Source organism: Equus caballus, chromosome 5 (assembly GCF_041296265.1).
Source record: "Equus caballus isolate H_3958 breed thoroughbred chromosome 5, TB-T2T, whole genome shotgun sequence".
In the NCBI taxonomy this organism is placed as follows: Eukaryota; Metazoa; Chordata; class Mammalia; order Perissodactyla; family Equidae; genus Equus; species Equus caballus.
Genome location: NC_091688.1, coordinates 9,888,763 through 9,909,499, shown reverse-complemented (window position 1 = coordinate 9,909,499; position 20,737 = coordinate 9,888,763). Strand labels below are relative to the sequence as shown.

At 35.3% G+C, this 20,737-nt stretch overlaps 1 protein-coding gene across 18 annotated transcripts in view; it reads right to left on the bottom strand.

Annotated features, from left to right (window-relative positions):
- Positions 1 to 20,737, bottom strand: part of RABGAP1L (RAB GTPase activating protein 1 like) — a 674,786-nt gene that overhangs the window by 569,958 nt on the left and 84,091 nt on the right. For all 18 annotated transcript variants that reach the window (XM_070266397.1, XM_070266404.1, XM_070266408.1 and 15 more), the window contains 2 exon segments: positions 18,843 to 19,000; positions 17,090 to 17,200 (listed from right to left, as the gene is read on the bottom strand). In XM_070266397.1, the coding sequence (XP_070122498.1) occupies positions 17,090 to 17,200; positions 18,843 to 19,000 (269 nt within the window).

The following is a 20,737-nucleotide window of genomic DNA, read 5'->3' as shown; positions in this document are numbered from 1 at the left end:
ACCAACTAATCCAGTTAAATAAAAAACGAGATTTTTTTTAAAAATAAGAATAAGACACTGTGCTATCTCTCTGCGTCAAGCCAGATTAACAGAAACATTACCCTGGCCCTCAAGAGTCATGTCCTCTGAGCAGCCTGTTAATACTATACCCTCAGTTTTAAAGTTATATGAAACTCATTACTCCTGTGTAATGAGTTGAATGAATATGTGCTAAATATGTGTATTTAGCACATAATACTAAATGTGCTATTTGTGAAGATATTATCCAACATACCATATACCATTAATTATTTACTTTATTCTGTGCATCCTGCTGCTAAAGAAGCTTTAGGAATCTCATCAACACCACCACTTTATTTGTAAAGAATTTTCATAAGCTCTAAAATTCAGGTAAATCTAATGTTTTTACATTTGTCAAGATATTATTGTTAATTCTGCTTTATAGGTAAGAAAAGTAAAGTCCACAGAAGTTAAACAATTTACTCAAATTCATATGGGTATTAAATATGTCTTGTAACTCTAGAGTCAATGTGATCTGTCCGAAGTGTTCCTCTGCCAACAACACATACCCACACTTACTAGACTGTTTTTATTGTAGCTTTCCAAAATTTTAAAATATGCTATAGAACATTTAACACAAGGAGTAGAGAATGTAAATAAAAAATATAACATTTTTTAAATTTCAAAATAGTGGCAGTTCACCAGTCAATACTCAATCTGATCCTTGTTCTTTTCCAAAGGTTTACTTTTCTAGTAGCATGGCTTTTTCTTCCATGAACAAGATAAGTGATTGATCATATCCAAATAAGAGCTGAGTAAGTGATAAAACAATATATACTTCCTGTGAGCACTTGAGGATACCTTGCGCGAGGCTCCCTACTGGCACCCAAAAACAATCAAATAGGTAACAAAGACAAAGTTGATAAGCTTTGAGGATAACTTCCCAAACATATTATTGTACCAGTGAACAAAATATAATCTACTACAACAGAAATAATTATATTCTAATATTCATAATTTTAATATGATTACTATACACAGATCTGATCTCCCTCCTAGGATCTCCTATAACAAACACTGTCTATACTAATTAAACGTTAATTAACCATGCAATTCATTGTACTATTTCTTCTACTATTGCCTTAAATTCTTGATAAGCAAGAATAAAAGAGTTAATTCTTTTTCAGATATAAAATTTGGTCCCTCCAACTAAAAAGTGAGGACAGAAGACTTGTCTCACTTTCCCTATATACTTTGCTTCAGCTTACATCTCTCATGGGTTTTTTTAAGAACAATTTTCTGTATTATGGGGCTTTTCAGCAACAAAACTGTTATATACTCATTGTAAAAAGTTAATGAATACCAAAGTGTATAGGGAAAAAATAACTTCTCACTTCTCTCTCTAATCTCAGCCCCCTTAGGAACCAATGCTAACAGTTTAGTATGCATCCTCCCTACCTTTCTTATTGCTCTTTTCGAAAATTTAAAGTTTTATATTATTTCATTTGTCAAACACTTGCAGGTAAATGGTAAAATGGGTACAATTTTATATTTCTTAATATAATTTTCCTTTGTTAAACTCTACTGCAAAAGGAGCCTTGGAAGTTTAGGTTTTCCTTAAATGGCAACACATATCATCTTATTCTGATGATTTTTGATGCACTGCTCTTCTCCTGGGCTATAAACAAAAAATCCTGCCACCAACCAGCAGTGTGACCTTAGAGAAAGCACCTAACTCCCTTGGGCCTCTGCTTCCTCTTCTAGAAAATGGGAGAGGTATAATACACGGACTCCAAGGGTTCTTCCAGCACTAAAACTGCATAATCTTTTCTATCAAGCACTTATTAGTCATTTCCAAAATTATACTTCATTAAAGCACATCAGGTTTCCTACGGAGACAAGCAAGGTCTATTAGGAATAACATGTCAGTAATTAGATAGATATTATTAGTACCATAAACACCTAATGTGAATAATAAGAGTTTCACTGGGGAATTCAAAGTGTTCGACCTTCTCTTATTAACTCTATAAATAATGTAGAAAGCAAACTGCTATCACACCTATTTTCTCAAGGAGCTCAGAGTTTAGTAGGGGAGGAAAATAGTAAACAGCCAATTACAACCTGATATGGTAAGTTCTATGATAGCTGTAAGTTACAGAATGCTAACAAAGCAGAGAGGAGACACACCTAACAATATTTAAAATATAGTAAATAGCTGACCGAACCCAAAATTTGAAATCAAACCTCTTGAGAATGAGATGATGATATTATTATATTAATAATAATATTAATTATAGCAGCTACCGTTTATTGAATACCTTCACTTTAAGTCAGACATTACTACACTATTGCACTTATATTTCAAAACAACCTTTATAAAACAAATAATAAAACTGCTTTTCAGAAAGTAGAAGTGATTTGTCCAAACTACAGAGCTACTAAGTTATAGGACTGGGATTCAAGCCCATGTCTATGACTCCAAAACCACGTGGTCTTGTACACGTTATACTCTGCCACCTCCCTTGCCTATCAGTAGAAAAGAATATAAATTCCCTGTGTGATCCTGGGCAAGTCACACACTTCAAAGTCTCACTTTCCACATTTCTGAAATACAAATATTACCTGCTTACATGTTCAGTGTTTTAATGTAAAGTTGAAGTGAAAAAACTCATGGTGAAAGTACACTGTAAACTACAGAGCAGTTGCCAATTACAAATTATTATAACTGCCACTATTATTAAGAAGAAAAGTTTGGCCTTCCATAATACCTGTTTTACTCAAAACAGAGCTTTAAACAGCTTTTAACAAGTAACATCCATACAAACACCAAAACTCAGCTTATCTAGCAATGCTGTAGACTTGACGGAAAAAAGTGAGAAAAATAAGATATGTTAATGTCCTACAATAGGAAACGAATTTTTTTACTCTTGCTTTTAGTCCATCAAATCATTAGAATTCTATATACCTCCATGAAGACTATGGATAAAAATTAAGAAGGGAGGAAAGGAGGAGGAGAACGAAAGGAGGCAGGCATCTGACCAACAACCGTTCAAGAACACTGTCTCTTGCTAAACTTTTGTTACTAAAAACAAAAAAGTGACAGTGTGACAGAAGGGGTAAACAGAACTACAAAGAAGAAAAGCTATAACTCAATCATAGTTTTTTAGAACAATATAAAAAACTCTAAAAACTAAATAATTATGTAAAAATTGGGATCCCAGTCTCATTCTAAAGAAGTTAAACCAAAAGATAGCTGAAAAAGTCTCCTATATAAAATTGTTGGGATTGTTTTTCCCTTACTAAAGGGATCAAGTAGAAAAAGATATACAGACAGTCCTCACTATGGACAGTAGTGTGAAACCATAAAAATAACCATACAAGCTGAAACTGTGCAAAGTGATCTTACAATCAATGAGAAAAATAACTGTTCTGTGATCTTTAAATATTTTTGTCAAAACTTTAAAAACTCTCTTCCTGTTGTTATAAATATATAGAAAAATGGAAAAAATTAAAACTATTATTTATTTAGTACTTTGTAATTTAAAGCACGTAGAAACACTGTCATATTCCTTTCTAAGTTTGAATCAGCTTCCAATATTTTATCTTTTGCACTTTCACTGTTGTGAAATCTCTCCAAGACTTCCGTTAACGTGAAGTTTTTGCTGGCGTCACTTCCTCTGGGACATTCACCCTTTTCATCAGAACCACTTGCCTTATTTATCATGACTTTATCATGTTTTTTATATTCGACAGACTTTTTAAACATGGTTCCTACCACAGTTTCACGCAGAGCTAGGTCTCCTTCTCCTTTCATTTTGCTGTCACCTTTTCAAAGCTTCTAAGATCACACGCAATCTCACTTTCAGTATTATCACTTTTCATTTCTTTGCTGCACTTTTAGCTTTGTTGGCCAATTCTTTCAATTATCCATTTTTGTTACATGGGCTTATCACTGAGAAACCAAGCAAATAACACAACGCTCTTTGCTGTTTGTGAGTGAACTCAACAACAAATACACCATGACCAATCATCAACAGACTTGAAAGAAGTGATGTGACTAGTCACTGATGCTACATTTATGTTGTGATTGTGACTGAAGAGCTAACAGCAAAACACACTTTAGGCAATTACTCACAATTCATATACCATGGTAACAAAAATTTGAACCATGTGGCTGAGGGACTAGTGTTCTTTAACTAAACCATGGTAACATAAATTCATGCATATCCTAACTGCAAGGCAAAGACTGCCCATGTATTCACACAGGTTATAAATAAATCTAGCCAAGATTTTGCCTTCTCACTGTGGCATCTACTCTGATTCTACAGGCTACTCTGATTTCCACTCATCACTCACAAAGTACAAACAGTCTCAGTAGAAATCATGATTGTGGCAGTAGTAACAGTACCACCAATAATAATAATGGCAAGCACTCATTGTGTGTCAGGGACTATTCCAAATACTTTACAGGTATTATCTAATTTTATTCTCCCAACATTCTTAAGAGGTAAGTATTATACACAATTTACAAATTGGAAACTGAAGCACAGAGAAGTTAAATAACTTAGCTAAGGTCACCGGAAAGCCAGGATTCAAACCCAGATGAGGGAACTCCATAGTTGTTTATCTTAAAAATGTCACTCTATTATCTTCAGTGCCATCAGTAACAGGAAGAAGTCATCTCTCCATTTGGATTTATACTTCAGCAAAAGAGATTAAAAAACGGTCTCTTGGGGCCAGCCCAGTGGCATAGTGCTTAAGTTCGCACACTCCACTTTGGCAGCCTGGGGTTCGTGGGTTCAGATCCCCAGCACAGACCTACACACCACTCATCAAGCCATGCTGTGGTGGTGTCCCACATACAAAACAGAGGAAGATTAGCACAGACGTTAGCTCAGTGACAATCTTTCTCAGGCAAAAAGAGGAAGATTGGCAATGGATGTTAGATCAGTATTAATCTTCCTCAACAAAAAAACAAACAAACACAAAACACCTGGCTCGTTTGTTCTTTCTTTTTGTTCATCAGGTGGGAAATTTTATTCATTTCCCAAAGATTTCCTGAACACTAGGACTAATTACTAGGAAAAAAATAATTTAAAATAGATGCTTAAGATTGTCTCAGATCTGGAGCCAGTGCAGAAAACTGAACCTACAGATTTAACCTACAAGAAGACTTTAAAAAAGAGATCATATTTTTAGGTCCTTTTTTTGTGTTTTTTCAGGAAGATTAGCCCTGAGCTAACATCCACTGCCAATCTTCCTCTTTTTGCTGAGGAAGACTGGCCCTGAGCTCACATCTTTGCCCATTTTCCTCTATTTTATATGTGGGACGCCTGTCACAGCATGGCTTGATAAGTGGTGTGTAGGTCTGCGCCCAGGATCTGAAACAACAAACCCCAGGCTGCCAAAGTGGAGTGCACAAATGTAACCACTGTGCCACCGGGCCAGCCCTAGGTCCTTTTTTTATATTTTTAAAGAATTATCAACCAATAAACTTCAAGAACATCCAACAATCTCCATACCATCCTTGGGCAACAATGTTCCCACTATCTCACATTAATAATGGATCAAAATTTGGAATACAGAACCATAAATCAAACATGAATACTTCTACTAACTCTCTTCAAATACAAAATGAGAACTTAGCTATAGAAAGATAAAAATATAATATTAAAAATGATCACAACAATCAAACCAATAAATTTCAAAATAATATTTGGTTTAATGACTGCTAAAAACACTTAGCAAGTCAATTATTTTGCTTTACTATTCTACAGGAATAATCGAGGAAATCTGGATAGCGATACATTACTTGGGTTTTTGCATATACCAGGTATATGCATCAAAATAATCAAAAGCCAAGCTACAATTACTTTATAATTGAATATACCTGTAAACAGAATTCAAAAACATTAAAAATCATAAAGACAAATAACATTTTCCCTCTATAGCTACTTCTAGTTAACAGGGCCCATTTTCTCCTTCACAAAGTTAAATCAAATGTAGGTAGAGTTGAGCCAAACATAGCAAATAAATTATAAATTTAATTTTACGATAAAATGTAAAGCATAAACAATTTTACTAACTTTTTAACAAATACTAGTGATTCTACCTGGAGTTTCTGCTTCTTTTTCTTTCTCCCAGATGTAATTTCACTTCTTTTTTCTTCTAATTATTTTTTTACCTACATTTTCTCCTATGTCTATTCATATATTTTTCTTTTATCTCCTTCCTCTAGAGTTTTATCTTCCTTTATATAGTTGGAAGTAGAACTGACATGATTTACTGATGAATTAGACGCACAGTGAGAGAGAAAAGAGTCAAGGGTGACTCAAGTTTTTCAGCCTGAGTAACTGGAAGGATCAAGTCACGAATTAATAAGACTGGGGAGAGACTTTGGGGAAACAGGTTTGGCACAAGGAATCAAGACTTTGAGTTCTGAATGTACTAACTTTGATATGCCAAATAAAGATCTGAGGTTGCTGAATATATGAATTTGGAGTTTAGGGGAGACGTCAGGTCAGAGATAAAAATTTGGAAGTCATCTATTTATAGATATATTTAGTCATAAGACCAAATGAGGTAACCTAACAACTGAGTGTGGTAGTAGAAAGATTGCTAGACTGCTGTCCTCAAGAAGGCAAAATGGAATAAATTCTAGTATACAAGTAAGAAACTAGCCGTCAGAGCATGGACATTTCATCCAGAGTCATGAGAGAGAAGTAGAATACATGGTACAGATAAGATAGCTTGGTAGACAAGGTGATGGGAATATCTAAAGTTCTATTCTTATTGCTTCTATTATCTTAAATAAGAAAAGATCATTGGCTGAGAGTAAACATGGTAGAAGACATGATGAAGATTTAAATAGAAGGTGCGAAATAGTCCAGGAAGGAGATGAAACAACTTGTCTAGTAAAATGAAATAGGAATGCTAGTAACAGTGAGGTACCCTGGGGTTATGGACATAAATCTAAAGTAAAGCAAATCAGCATTATATATATTTTTCTCAAGTGTTGGCACAAAGGAGCAGAAAGCTAGAATTAACTAGAGCTGGAAACATGCCAAGTGAGTAGGAAGATGGAAAAGAGGGCAAGAGAGTTGTGGAAGTATATGAAGGAATAATTTATAAAGATAGATAATGGAATCTAAACTGGGAAGGAGACAAGTAAAAACATGGAGTGAGAGAGGGACAGTAAAACATGGTATGACCATAGATTATCAGTCTTAGAGGAATCAAAGAATTAATGGAATTGAGAAAACAGGAGTGAATTAGAGACATAAGAGGTAGTGATCAGAGGGGGATACTTGAAATTGAGATTATGAAGACAGTACAGTTATTGGTAATGACAAATTCTACAGTATGATCATAGGGGTAGGTGGTTAAGGTAGGGAGGAGGACAAGATCTTTGGACAAGAAGAGGTCAAGCAACTATGAAGCTAGGTTTTAGAAAAATCATCTACATAGATATTGAAACTGCCAAAAATTAAGATAAGCCTAATAATTAGAGAGTGACAGTGAGCCAGGAGCTAAAATCTCCAAAGAATGAGGGGAATTCCAAGGATGTGCAGATAACTGCAACCACAGAGGTTAGCAGATGGTAAAATCTGATAGCATAAACTTTGAAACTGGGAGTTCTTAAGGAGGAAAGAGAAACAATGGTCTGGAAGAAACAAAAACATGCAAGAAGGATACTTACACACCTCTAGGCCACAGGTTCAAAGGGATGATGAGAGAGAACAGGCAGCATTTGAAGGGGCCGTAAGGGAAGCAGTGGACCTAGGCAAAAGTCAGGTTGTATAAAGTGAAGGTAACATTCAGAAATGAGGTTGAAGACAAAAGGAATTGTGCTGATGGCGGACTGTGAGTTCCAGAGTGTAGAATGGAATGGTTCTGAAAGTTGGGCAAAGGTAGGAGCTGGAAGTCAGATAAGGGGATATACAGAGAGTCATGTGGGGATTAGACTGTGCATTAAACACTTGGAATGGAAATGGACATATGGCAGAAATTATTAAATAATCATTATTATCCCTGCCACTATTATGACAGTTAAAACACTATCAGTCAAAAGACTATCTAGGGGCTGGCCCCATGGCCGAGTGGTTGAGTTCGTGCGCTCCGCTGCAGGCGGCCCAGTGTTTCGTTAGTTCGAATCCTGGGCGCGGACATGGCACTGCTCATCAGACCACGCTGAGGCAGCGTCCCACATGCCACAACTAGAAGAACCCACAACGAAGAATACACAACTATGTACCGGGGGGCTTTGGGGAGAAAAAGGAAAAAATAAAATCTTTAAAAAAATTAAAAAAAAAAAAAAAAGACTATCTAAAATGACAAGTTGGGTCCCCCCCCCCCAACCAGAAATGTATCAGAAACTTTATCTATGGGACTGGTTAATTTCATTAGATACTAATTCAATTGGATACTGTCAGTTGAGGCCCAATTAGGAGAGAGTACACAATAATTTGAACATGGAAAGTTTACTATAAAGAATTATTGACTGTAATAGGGGAGTAACTATAAAGAGAATTCTAAAGAATACCCTAAGGCTGAAGGAGAGTATCCCAAGGAAGAGCAAACTTGGAAGGAGGGTCCTCTCCCTAAAGCTGGTATTCAAACCTCACTGGAAAGGGTATGATTGCAGCCCAGTGGACTGCAAAGAAATTTGTTGGACTACCCAGGCAAAGCTGGACCACAAGCAAGCACAAAACAATCCTCCAGGGTGCAGGCAGCCAAGGCTGACAGGCAGGTGAACAAAGGAAATCAGGGCTTTCAGAGTCTGCTCACTGACAGAGTGGTGTGAGGCCTGGGGCCCACAGTGTGTGTGTCTTCAGGGCCAGAGGAAGATCTCACTGAACCAGGACCAGGGCTGTGAGCTCATGGAGGGAGTGCATGCACTGGTGCACAGCTGGAGCACAGCACCACTGGATGTCCCAGAATCTTACAGCTAGAGCCATAAACAACAATCACAGCACACTAGAACCACGAAGAGAAGTTCCTTCCTCCTGCAGTGTCTCTCTAGCACCCTCTACTGGCACAATTTAATATTGTGCTTGCTGCAAAGAAGAAATGCGTAAAGCAGTTCCACTAATGCAGATCAAGTAAAAGGGTAGATTTGGAACGAAGAGACAATAAATTGATAAGTGGCATAAGACATAGTTAAAATACCTCAGCTCTTCCAATTACTTAACAGCCAGGTTAGAAATAAAAATTTCTTAAACCAATAAATTAAGAAATTATTTTCTTAATGGAAATTAAGAATGTAAACTGGTTCAGTTACTATGAAAACAATATGGAGGTTCCTCAAAAAATTAAAAATAGATTTATCATATGATCCAGAAATTCCACTTCTGGGTGTATGATAAAGGTAAACAAAGATCTCTTGCTGCTAGAAAAATAAGTAATTAATTAAGAAAATATATTATACTATAGAATTATACTATGATTTACAAAAGGATTCAAAAAGAGCTCCAGTAGAGGTCTACAGATTATACCAATGTCAATTTTCTATTTGGTATATTGTACTACAGTTATCTAAGATGTTACCAGTGGGGCAAGATGGGGGAAGCGTACATGGGGCCTCTCTGTACTATTATTGTAACTTCCTATGAGTCTACAATTATTTCAAATTTTAAATTTCATTTAAAAATGAGCTCCAAAGGCCAGCCCAGCGGCGTGGTGGTTAAGTTCAAGTTCCACTTCTGCAGGCCAGGGTTTGCGGGTTCAGATCTTGGGTGCAGACCTACACACCACTCATCAATCCATGCTGTGGCGGCATCCCACATACAAAATAGATGAAGATTGGCACAGATGTTAGCTCAGGGACAATCTTCCTCACCAAAAAAGAAAAAAAAATGAGCTCCAAGACACCTAGAATAGATCAACTTATAAAAACACATTACAGGGGCCGGCCCCATGGCCAAGTGGTTAAGTTCACACACTCTGCTTTGGCGGCCCAGGGTTTCACTGGTTCAGATCCTGGGCACGGACATGGCATTGCTTATCAAGCCATGCTGAGGCAGTGTCCCACATAGCACAACTAGAAGGACGGACAACTAGAATATGCAACTATGTACTGGGGGGCTTTGGGGAGAAAAAGAAAAAAAAAGAAGATTGGCAACACATGTTAGCTCAGGTGCCAATCTCTAAAAAACAAAAAAATTACAGAAAACAATGTATATTTTCATTGCTAATATAAAAAAGTACTTCTTAAAATACAACGCTGAAAAGGTAATAGTATATAGACACTTCTATAGTGCCATCTCCCTTTACTGAGTGCCAGCAGAAGCCAGCAATGGAAGATACTGAAAATTCTGTCCTAATTACAAGTTCCAGTCCAAAGGCTGAGAGAGAGAGATATACTTCCAATTATTCACTTTCCAAAGCACCTGATAATGCCAATAGCTCTTTACCAACTGTCACTTGAAATAACTATCAGAGAACAATGAAAGTATTTTTGTATACATATATGCTGTTTTCCCCAAGGAAAAAGAGAGTTGTCTTTCTACTGCCTGAAAGAAAAAAACTAAAAGGACAAATAAGTAAGTTCATAGAGCAGCTTTTAAAGTATTACGCAGACTTTGGGTGACCCCACTAGCTTTTTCAGAATAGAGAAGAATGATGTCCTTTAAGAAAAATTATTAGAACATCCAAAACTCCTGATTTTGTCAAAAGATTTCACAGATACACTAATTTAAATAAAAGAATAAAAGATGCAAATCAAACTAACATCTAGGCAACGTGAAGTGAGTGACTTGAGCTTCTTTCTACAACTAAAGAAACTATAACAACTTGCTAGGGTGAAGGCAATAATAAGTGCTAGGTAAACTCAGCAAAAAAACCCTCAGAATGGTCTAACAAACTAGATCAGCCCAAAAACAATAAAAATTTCAAGTTCTACCATCCATCTACTTTAGTGATGTCAAATCATACTAGAAAATTGTTCTGTGAGAAGAAAAGAGCTCCAGGTGATTTTTTTTCAGTAGTCCTTGGCTTCAAAATTTTTTCCCTAAGAAAATAATACAAGGAAAGGTACCTGTCAATCATTTGCACTATGAGGTATGGCACTCAATGCTTCAATTTCTCATTACATGGTTTTTGCTGCAAGCCAGCAAGCACAAATTAAGAACTCTTCAGTCAACAGGCATATCTCTGAATCACACTACAAATGATCAAACTGCCTCTTAGTAATGATGTATTATATATATATTTTTTAATGTATATGTAATGATTGTATTCCTCAAAATTAGGATCAGATAAAAGTGACTAACGGAAATCCTTTATTTCTAGCAGTGTTGGCCCATGTTACTCAGCACAAACGGAGTTGTATGCTTCTAACAAATCTAATAATTGTACTCTGCTTGCTGTATCAATACTCCATTCTGGTTCGCACTGGAGACACCAGGGCATATCCCTGGGAACACAGCGACTTGACAGACATAAAGTCCTGAAGGCAAAAATCTCTTCCCATCCAACCTTCCAGAAGGCCTGAAGTTACCATCGCTAGAACACCAAACTTCTTGTTAGGGAATTGTAAAGAGGCCCATTTTCTAAACGTATATGGTATTATTTGTCCTGAATCATTTTATTACAAAATAGGAAGTAATACGTCGCAAAAAGCAACTAGTCAGAAAACTAATGCAGCAAAAACTGAAAGATTTCTGCCTCACTTTTTGGTAACAAACATAACCAACGACCTATTCAAAGCATCGAACTGGGTGTTATCTAATATTGCTAGTAATAGTATATTTTAAACACTAAAGCTTTAAAAATCCTCATCAATTTAGTAGTATGCAAGACAATCTTTTGCAATATTTCTACATGTGGTGATACCAAAACCCATGGAAATGACAGCTGGTCAGGGCCAGAGATGATTGCCTTTCTGCTTTAGAAATACCAGAAGAGCTTGACCTGACTGGATCTGCACATGCTTGAACATTTTAACCGAAGCCTCTCAATAATTAGGCTTAGGCCTCGCTCTCGTCACACATTTCAGATTACAATCATCTTGCTTTCTCCTCTCAGTTGTTATTGTTTTCTCTTCTACAAATCAATCAGTTTTTCTCGCACAGCTTGGTGCCCCTGGGTTTGACGTCACCGAGCGATCACTTGGATGCCCCAACATCTATATTCTCACGTTCAAATTCCGCTGGAAATAAACCAAAGAATACCAATTCACTTATTTTCTAACCGGTTTAATTTTAAACTTAGTGTGTGCCAAGTGATCAAAGTTACTTAACCTCATCAAGCCTGTGTTTCATGACCTGCAAAAAGGGGGCAGTAATTATAATACCTTCCTCATATGTTGTTACGACAATTAAATTTTACAATGGCCATCACACAGAAAGTGCTCAATATATGTTGGTTGTTGTTATTATTTTCTCTTACACCCAGTTCCTAAATAAAGCTTAACATGTAAAATCTAACATGAGTGCTTGGGAAAAACAAAAGAATATTAGAAATGTTTGAGATATGAAAGCAGTTTCCACCTATCCTCTAAACAAAGTAGGATTCTATCAGTTGCAGCGTTCTCTTACTTCTTACATATTACGACAAATTTAGTCAATGCTCTAACTTTATAAAATTTTTATATACTTTTTATTCATTTATTCAACAAGTTTTTTAAAAGAGGCAGTAGAGGGTAACAGGTATTCTGGTACCAGATGGACTCAGTTCAAATATTAATTATATGACCCTGGGCAAGTTATTTATCTTCTATGTGCCTAAGTTTCCTCAACTTTACAATGTAGATAATAGTACCTAAACCTCATAGGTAGCACCTAGAACACTGCCCAGCAAAGAGAAAGTACTCAGTAAGGAGTAAGTAGCTTACTACAAAGTTGTGTCTCCCTACGAATGTGCTAGATGTTGAAGATTGTGGGACAAATGACACAGTACTTGCTTCAAAGGGGTCGAGACAGATAACGGCAGTATAATTTGTCAAATATCTACATATGAGGGATGCTTGAACCCTTAACTGCACACAGAAATGGCTTCTTTCATAATAAAAATTAATATTAAAAAAACCCAAAATATTGAAAATTAGCATTTGGGGTGGGTGATGGGTGCACTGGGGTTCAATATGTTATTCTTTCTACTTTTGTGTATGTTGGAAATTTTACATAACGAAAAGTTGTTTTAAAGATGATAAATCATTTCCTCTTTCAGAAGATAAGCCAAAATTATAAAACTTGAAGGATTTTCTTTCACACCAATGTCTTTATACTACAAATTAACTTTTGTCAGCAGCAATGTTTAAGGTTCAGAGATGTTAAGAATTCTCTTGACAAGACTGCCACCTGCTGGATTACCTTAAATTCCACCATTTACATTTTGTGATTTAAACACATTAAATACCACGCATAACCCAGTAAAAGGCAAGGGTTTCTCTTTTCCAAGAAAGATAAATCCAAGTATTTACAAAATTTCCCGTAACACAGAAAATTCTACCTGTTATGTGGGACAAAGTATTTTAGGAGAAGACCCCTTTTAGTTTGAATGTCTACAGAGTCATCTGACAGAATACGTGAAAAAGGAAGTACAGAAAGTTAACATGGATTTAGTAATTATTGCTGGATATATGAACCCATAGCTGTTAGAAATTATCATCAATTATACTAAAATAAAAGCAATATAGTAAGTGGTTATATATGGAATGAAAAAAAATTTTTTTAACTATCCTGAAGTTATACAAATGGGTACTTGGGCTTAGGTAAAATTTCTAATGATAGCAATATATACTGATTCAAAAGGTGTTTTATCCCAAATAACTGAGGTAGAAACTGAGATAACGTGCTCTGGAAAAATCTCTTAAAATTATTCAAAAAGTACCTCAAGTGATAATGAAGACACTGATGTTGAAAACTATTGAGAGTCTGAATAAAGTTGTTTTGTGAATATCAGATGGGCAAAAGGCAACATTTCTAAGTGATTATTCTGTGTAATATATTTTAAACATATGTGTAAATGTTTAATTAAATTAAAGAAAACATTATAATTAGGCATTCAACTATTTCACCTATATTCATCAAGATTTCTATATTCAAGCTGATCAAACTTGGAGCTTCTCATTGGGAAAAGGAAGAACTGCCTTATAGACAAACAAAGCATAGGCATCCAGAGTAGATGCATAATATACCATTTAATTATAAAACTCAAAGATTTTTAAATACTATTTATTAAAAGTTAAATTACTCAACAATTAATACTTCTTTGCTTGTGTTACTACAGACTTGTCAAATGGAAAGCTGCCTTTTGTTATGCCAGAAACGAAGTGCTGAGGGCATGTCAAAAGGACAAACAGTTTGAAGGGGCTCCCACTGGCAAGTTCTGGGACAATTTGAGGACCAAATAATGGAGCACTGTAGTGAATTATAAACTACTGGGGTAGGGCGGAGGTTCAGGAGTCTATGCCAATAACAAATAAATAAATAAATAGTAGAAAATGAGAGCTCCAGCTTACATCAGAATGACAAGATCTAACTGGTAAATCGAGAGAAAGTGCAGGAGATGGAAAATTATCATTTTGCATCCATCATGGTAAAGATTAGATCAGACAAGAATCATGAATAAATGCTGAAGAAAATTTTCATGAGAAGCAGGACATTTTCATGGGACTCCCCATAGACTGCTTACCAGCTGCAATGGAGGGGAAAAAAAGGAATTACAGTAGGGACAGATGTCTTGACTGGGTAATCAAAATTAACATCACTGGCAAGAGATATATGGTTATCAAGCACCTCCAGATGTGATACACTGTGAAGGAAACATCACCACCTATGCAGCAATATTTAATCTGAATCTAATCAGGATGAAATGTTAGATAAACCCAAAATGAGCAATGTTATATTAAAAAGAGGAGAAAGGGATGTAATCTTCAAAAATGTCCATGTTGTAAGAGACAAAGTCTGTGGCAATGTTTCCAGATTAAAGAAAGCTAAATACACATGGCAACTAAATGCAATATCTGACCCTAGCGTGAATCCTGAACTGGAGGGGGAAAAGGATGTGATTGGGTTAACTGATAAAACTGCACACAGCTGGTAGGTTAGATAAAAAGTATTGTACGAATGCTAAATTTACTGCAGTTGATTCATATAATGTCGTTATATAAGAAATATCCTATCTGTATTTTTAGGAAAGACACATTTCCCAAGGAAGTATATAGGGATAAAACACCATGATGTATGCAACTTACTCTTACATTGTTCAGAAAAACAATAGTGTGTGTGTGTGTGTATGTGTGGAGGTAGGTAGGAAGAGAAAGACTGAGAGAACAAGAGAGAGCGAGAGAGAGGAAAGGAGAGACTGAGAAAGCAGGTACAAAGCAAACGGGAGTAAAATGTTACCAATAGGTGATTCTGAGTTTACAGGTGTTCTCTGTACTAGTTTTATTTTTTTAACTCTTCCGTAAGTTTGAAATTACTTCCAAATAAAATTACTTCCAAACATTGCTATATCTACTGCTAACAAAAAAAAATTAAAACCCCGTCATCATTCTTTTAGGACTAAAATATTCAAAATCAATGATATCTTTAATCATCAGCTATTTTTCATAAATTTTAAGAAGCCATCAATCTTAAGACTCACAATTATTTTTTTATACCAGTAAGAAAGGGAAAAAAAGATGACAACTGTAAGATTCCATCAACTGTTAAACACACAATTTCAAAGATGTTAAATGTGAAAACATATGCATCTTAATATTGATGAAACATGGTTTTTATGTAATTTCACAAACAATTAAAAACGCATACATCGCTGTACCAAGATGTTGACTGAACAGAACTCTTCCTGTTATCTGGATACTGGCAGTAGAATCCAAAGACGGGAACAAAGTGGAGCTAAATAGCTGACATTCTAAAGAAAGCTGCAGATCACTAGGGGCCAGACACCTCCCTCCTAGGTCTCAGAGGGACAGAGGTGGCCATCAGCCGCCACCTCAACTGGCCCCACTTTCATTCCCAGTCTAGAGAATGTGGAGAGGGGAGAGGGAGTGGTCATAGTGGACAGCAGCCTTGATAAGGGACTTTTCTTTCTCTAGTGATCATTGCCAATTTTTCCCACTCCTTAAAGCCAAGTGAATAGGCATTTGTTTTTATTTCCAGTTTTTTTGCCACTATAAACAACGCTCTAATAAACATCCTTGAAACATGTCCATAGACAGCGTACTTTTATTTCCAACAGGATAGATTCCCTAGAATGGGACTAACATGTCCAATTATACGTATGTTTTTATCTTTATACATGTTGCAAGACTGCTTTTCAAAAATGATATACACACACTTTACCCTTTTCCACATATCCCCATCAGCTCTACATGTTATTTTTGTCAACGCGATATCTTATTCTTACCTTAACTACAATTTCCTGTCTATTTGTGAATCGGGACATCTTTACATACATATATTTGTTAGCCATGTGAATAGCTTTCCTGTGATTTGTCTACTCATACTCTTGTTTTTCTTTTTCTCTGCCAATTGTTAAGAAATTTATGTATATTATAGATAACAATCTTTCATCTGTCATTTATATTACAAATATTTTTTACAGAATTATCATCTGTTATCCTTTGTTTATAGTATCTTCTGTCCTACAAGAATTTTTTGTTTTGTTTTTATATGGTCGAATACACACATAAATATACAAATGAACACACACTCATATATGTGTGTGTGTGTATTTATATACTTAAAAGATGTAGCATTTAAAGCTTCTGAAATCCCAGTAACTAAATGGACTTTTTAATAATCAAAGATGAATGAGAAGTTAAGGTATCTGACCTATATGTAAATGATGGACAGTAGGAAAAAGAAACGTGAACAAACAGGGTTAAAGCAGTTATTACTGAAAAAATAAAACCATTTCATGTTTACTTCCCCCATCAATTGAGATTTTCAATGCACCAGCCACATCTAACTTATTTAAGTGGAGAAAGCATTATGATTTTCATTCTCATTTTTAAGTGGAGAACTCAAGTATGGAGAAAAGCCAGGCTGAGTAAGACAACTGAGATTCATAGTACATCTCTTGAAACACAGTAACAGTGTCAGCACAAGTTTTTGAGAGCATTTAGGAGCAAGCTGCTTACCTTTCAATAGCTAATTCTTTGTTAGAAAGTTGCTGTACTGTAATCACAAGCTTCTTCTCTATTCCTTGTTTTAATTTGAAATAAAACTTATCTCTATCCTTAGGCACAGGACTGAAAGATGCAAAAAAAAGAGGAATTATCGATACAACAATTAAGACAATTAAATAAGATAATCTATTCCAAAGTTAGAATGAGATAAGGTATTTAAGCAACAACACCGTTATTCTCAAGATGCACTAAACTCTCATCTTGCCACAGAGTTACAAACTACAAATTTTACACTCAGCAAAACGGAGTAGCTATTAATTTTTAAACTGGATTTACAAGAGCCTTATATTTTATCTCCAACCAAGGTTAAAAACAAGATTTCTAAAATGACATAACTTTGAATTTTGGTTTTAAATTTAACAAATTTAGGAATATGGTTTATTTTTTAAGACTGTCACATCTCTAGTTTAGCTGGTTATGTGGCCATGAGTGCCCTTTGACATAGTGAAACCCAAGGCAAAGCAAAGTGAGAAGAGCTTACTTTTAAATATCTAGAATTTGAGATGACTGAGACAGATCCAAGTAAATATAAATAAAAGATGGACAAAGGGGACCCCAGTGGCCTAGTGGTTAAGTTTGGCGCTCTCTGCTTTGGCAGCCTGGGTTCAGTTCCCAGGCATGGACGTACACAGCTGGTCAGTGGCCATGATGTGGTGGCGGCCCACATACAAAACAGGGGAAGATTTGCCACAGATGTTAGCTCAGGGCAAATCTTCCTCAGAAAAAAAAAAAAGAAAAAAAGATGGACAAAGAGCTATAGACCAGGGCAAGTTAAATTCTAGCCTAGGCCAGACTGACTATTCTTTTTTTTTTTTTGCTTGAGGAAGGTTGGTCTTGAGCTAACATCTGTGCCAATCTTCCTCTATTTTTTGTATGTGGGATACTGCTACAGCACGGCCAGATGAGCAATGTGTAGGTCCACACCCGGGATATGAACCAGTGAACCCCGGGCCACCGAAGCAGAGCATGCGAACTCAACCACTACACCACCAGGTTGGCCCCTAGACTGACTATTCTTAAGAATTAATTCAATAAAACAATAAATGTCTAAAATGTAGGTTGTCTATCTGAAAATGAAAAATACCCTGAGCAACTTATCTGAAACAAGACTCAGTTTCTATATCTATAAAAAACATAAAATACCTAACAATTATTGTTAGAATTAAAGGTATAGTTAAGGCACACAGGCGATCGTTAAAAAGTATAACTGTTTCCTATTACCTATTTTTGAACTGGAGGAAAACATTCTAAATATACAAGGGAAGGAAACGTTTAATTAAATGATGATCAAACCACACAACATACTATTGGTAATCATTAAAAATGATTTTAATTAAGAACATTTGAATTAAAAGTTTTTTATATCATAAAAGATAAAAGAAATTATATATACAATTGTATAAAAATACTCCCTAGAAATAAACAAAGGGAATAAATGAAATATTAAAAATAATGTCTGTAGCTGACTAGACTATAACTTTTTATTCTTTTATCTTACTAAATTTGCTATAATATCAGTATTTTTAAATATTAATCATTTACATAAAATATTTGAAAAGCATAAGTAAAACATACTCATTCACCAAATATTTATTTATCATTTTAAGGTTTTATATCAACATTGTATAGTTTCTGAAGCCTATATATTAGCCAACATTATATTTCAGGTACAGTGCCAATTTTTATTCTTTCCAAATAACCTCACCTAAAGTTTCCTTTTCCATCATCTTCTTTTACCTCCAAGGAGACACTGAAGGTAAACACATCACTGTCAGGGGTAGGAATAACTGAGTCTTTAACATCAGACACTTGTCTGGAAGAACGTTTGAATGCTGTACAAAAACTATACAAAATTCTGCTTACCTAAAAGAATAAAAACGGAAATACCATTAGGCAAAGGTTTTAACTGCATTTTAATATCCTTATCTCCTAATTCTTGAATCTATAACATTCATGGTCACAATTCCCTTTAGCAGATAAAGTAAATATATTTTAAGCAGATACATATATATGATATATACATAGTTTATAATATATAGTTTATAATATATAGTATAAATACAGTCAAGCATGTGTGTACATAGTTTGCTTCTTTGAATCTGGAATTTAAACACAATAATAAAAATGCTAAATTTAAGTTCACAAAAGAAACTATATTTATTTATAAATGTTTCCAGGACTCAGAACATACTATATTGTACTGAACGAATCCTAAGATAATTACTAGAATGATGCGGGATCTAAATCTTCCCAATGAATACACACAAACAAGGTTTTAGCCCAAGCTGCCAATTTCTCTTTTCACTCCCCTCAGCTTCAGAGGGCTAGACACTAAGTCACAGAATAAAGCAAATCCTGCTGTTAGCAATAAGAAAACATGATTTAAAGAGCTTCCAGTGTTATTACTCAATGTTCTTGCAGTATAAATGCAGTGCAGGATTCCCAGAATGAATGCTGGAATGCTCTCATCTATTTTATTATTATTAAGCCACCCTGGTGACTACTTTAAAATGGCTAATACTCTTCTCCTAAAGTAAAGAGGTGTTCTAAATCCCTCACTCTTCCAGAAGTTATTCTCTTCCTTAGTTCCAAAAGAAGCATTATACCATTTCAAACTTGTAAGCCTGAAGCTCAAAAGACCTTCCAGATCTCTCGGGCCACCCATGGGTTGAACAACAAAAACAAGAAATAAGAAGGGTTTAGGAAAGGTTGTATTTTCAAAACCTCACACTGGGAGGTGCAAGAGACTTCTCTGAATATTAAATTCTTCACTTTAAGGTGAATTCAAACTATGCATTGAATCAGATTAGTCTAGGACTATGATAGTTTGTAAATTTCTTGAAACAAGAGAAATCATCAGTACTTTTAACAGCAGCAGAAAGTCGTAACGTAGGGGGGTCTTTCCTCGTTTTTCTATTTTTATTATACTCACATATTCCACCTTTTTCATACACACAATCTACCACATTCAAAAACAAGTGGTCCTCAAACTTCCAATAGCCATACTTACATCTATTAATCAATGATTACTCTAAACTGCCTTTCCAATGCCAAATTAATAATTTCTTAAATTAACTGACACCTTTTAACTATAAGAATGCTGCCTTCCAGCCTAAAGTTTAATTTGAGCAGTAGTATCCTATATGTATCACAGTGCTTATAAAATTTTTTAAATATTTTAATGTGTTATATACCAATGTAATTTTATACAAATAAGTAAAAACAATAAAAGTAGCAAAGGATTGATATTAATAAAGACTGTAGGCCTCAAATCTTATACAATTAAGACAATAATAAATTCATTCATTCATTCAACAGATATTTTCTGAGCACCTTCTGTGTACTAAGTATTATTCTCGGTGCTAGGGATGCAGCAGCAAACATGGAGCTTACACTCCAGCACATGTAACTTGAACGCATTTGGGGTAGGTGAGAAGGAATCATTCGGTAAGCCAAAGCAGAAATATTTAGCCTCAATGTATACTTATTTGACTTAGTCCAATAACTTAAGTGATATAGAGGAAAACAGAACCAAAGAACATGTTAGAAATAAGTCACTGAAGATTATGCCTACAAGGTAAAGTGTAAATACTTTTAGTT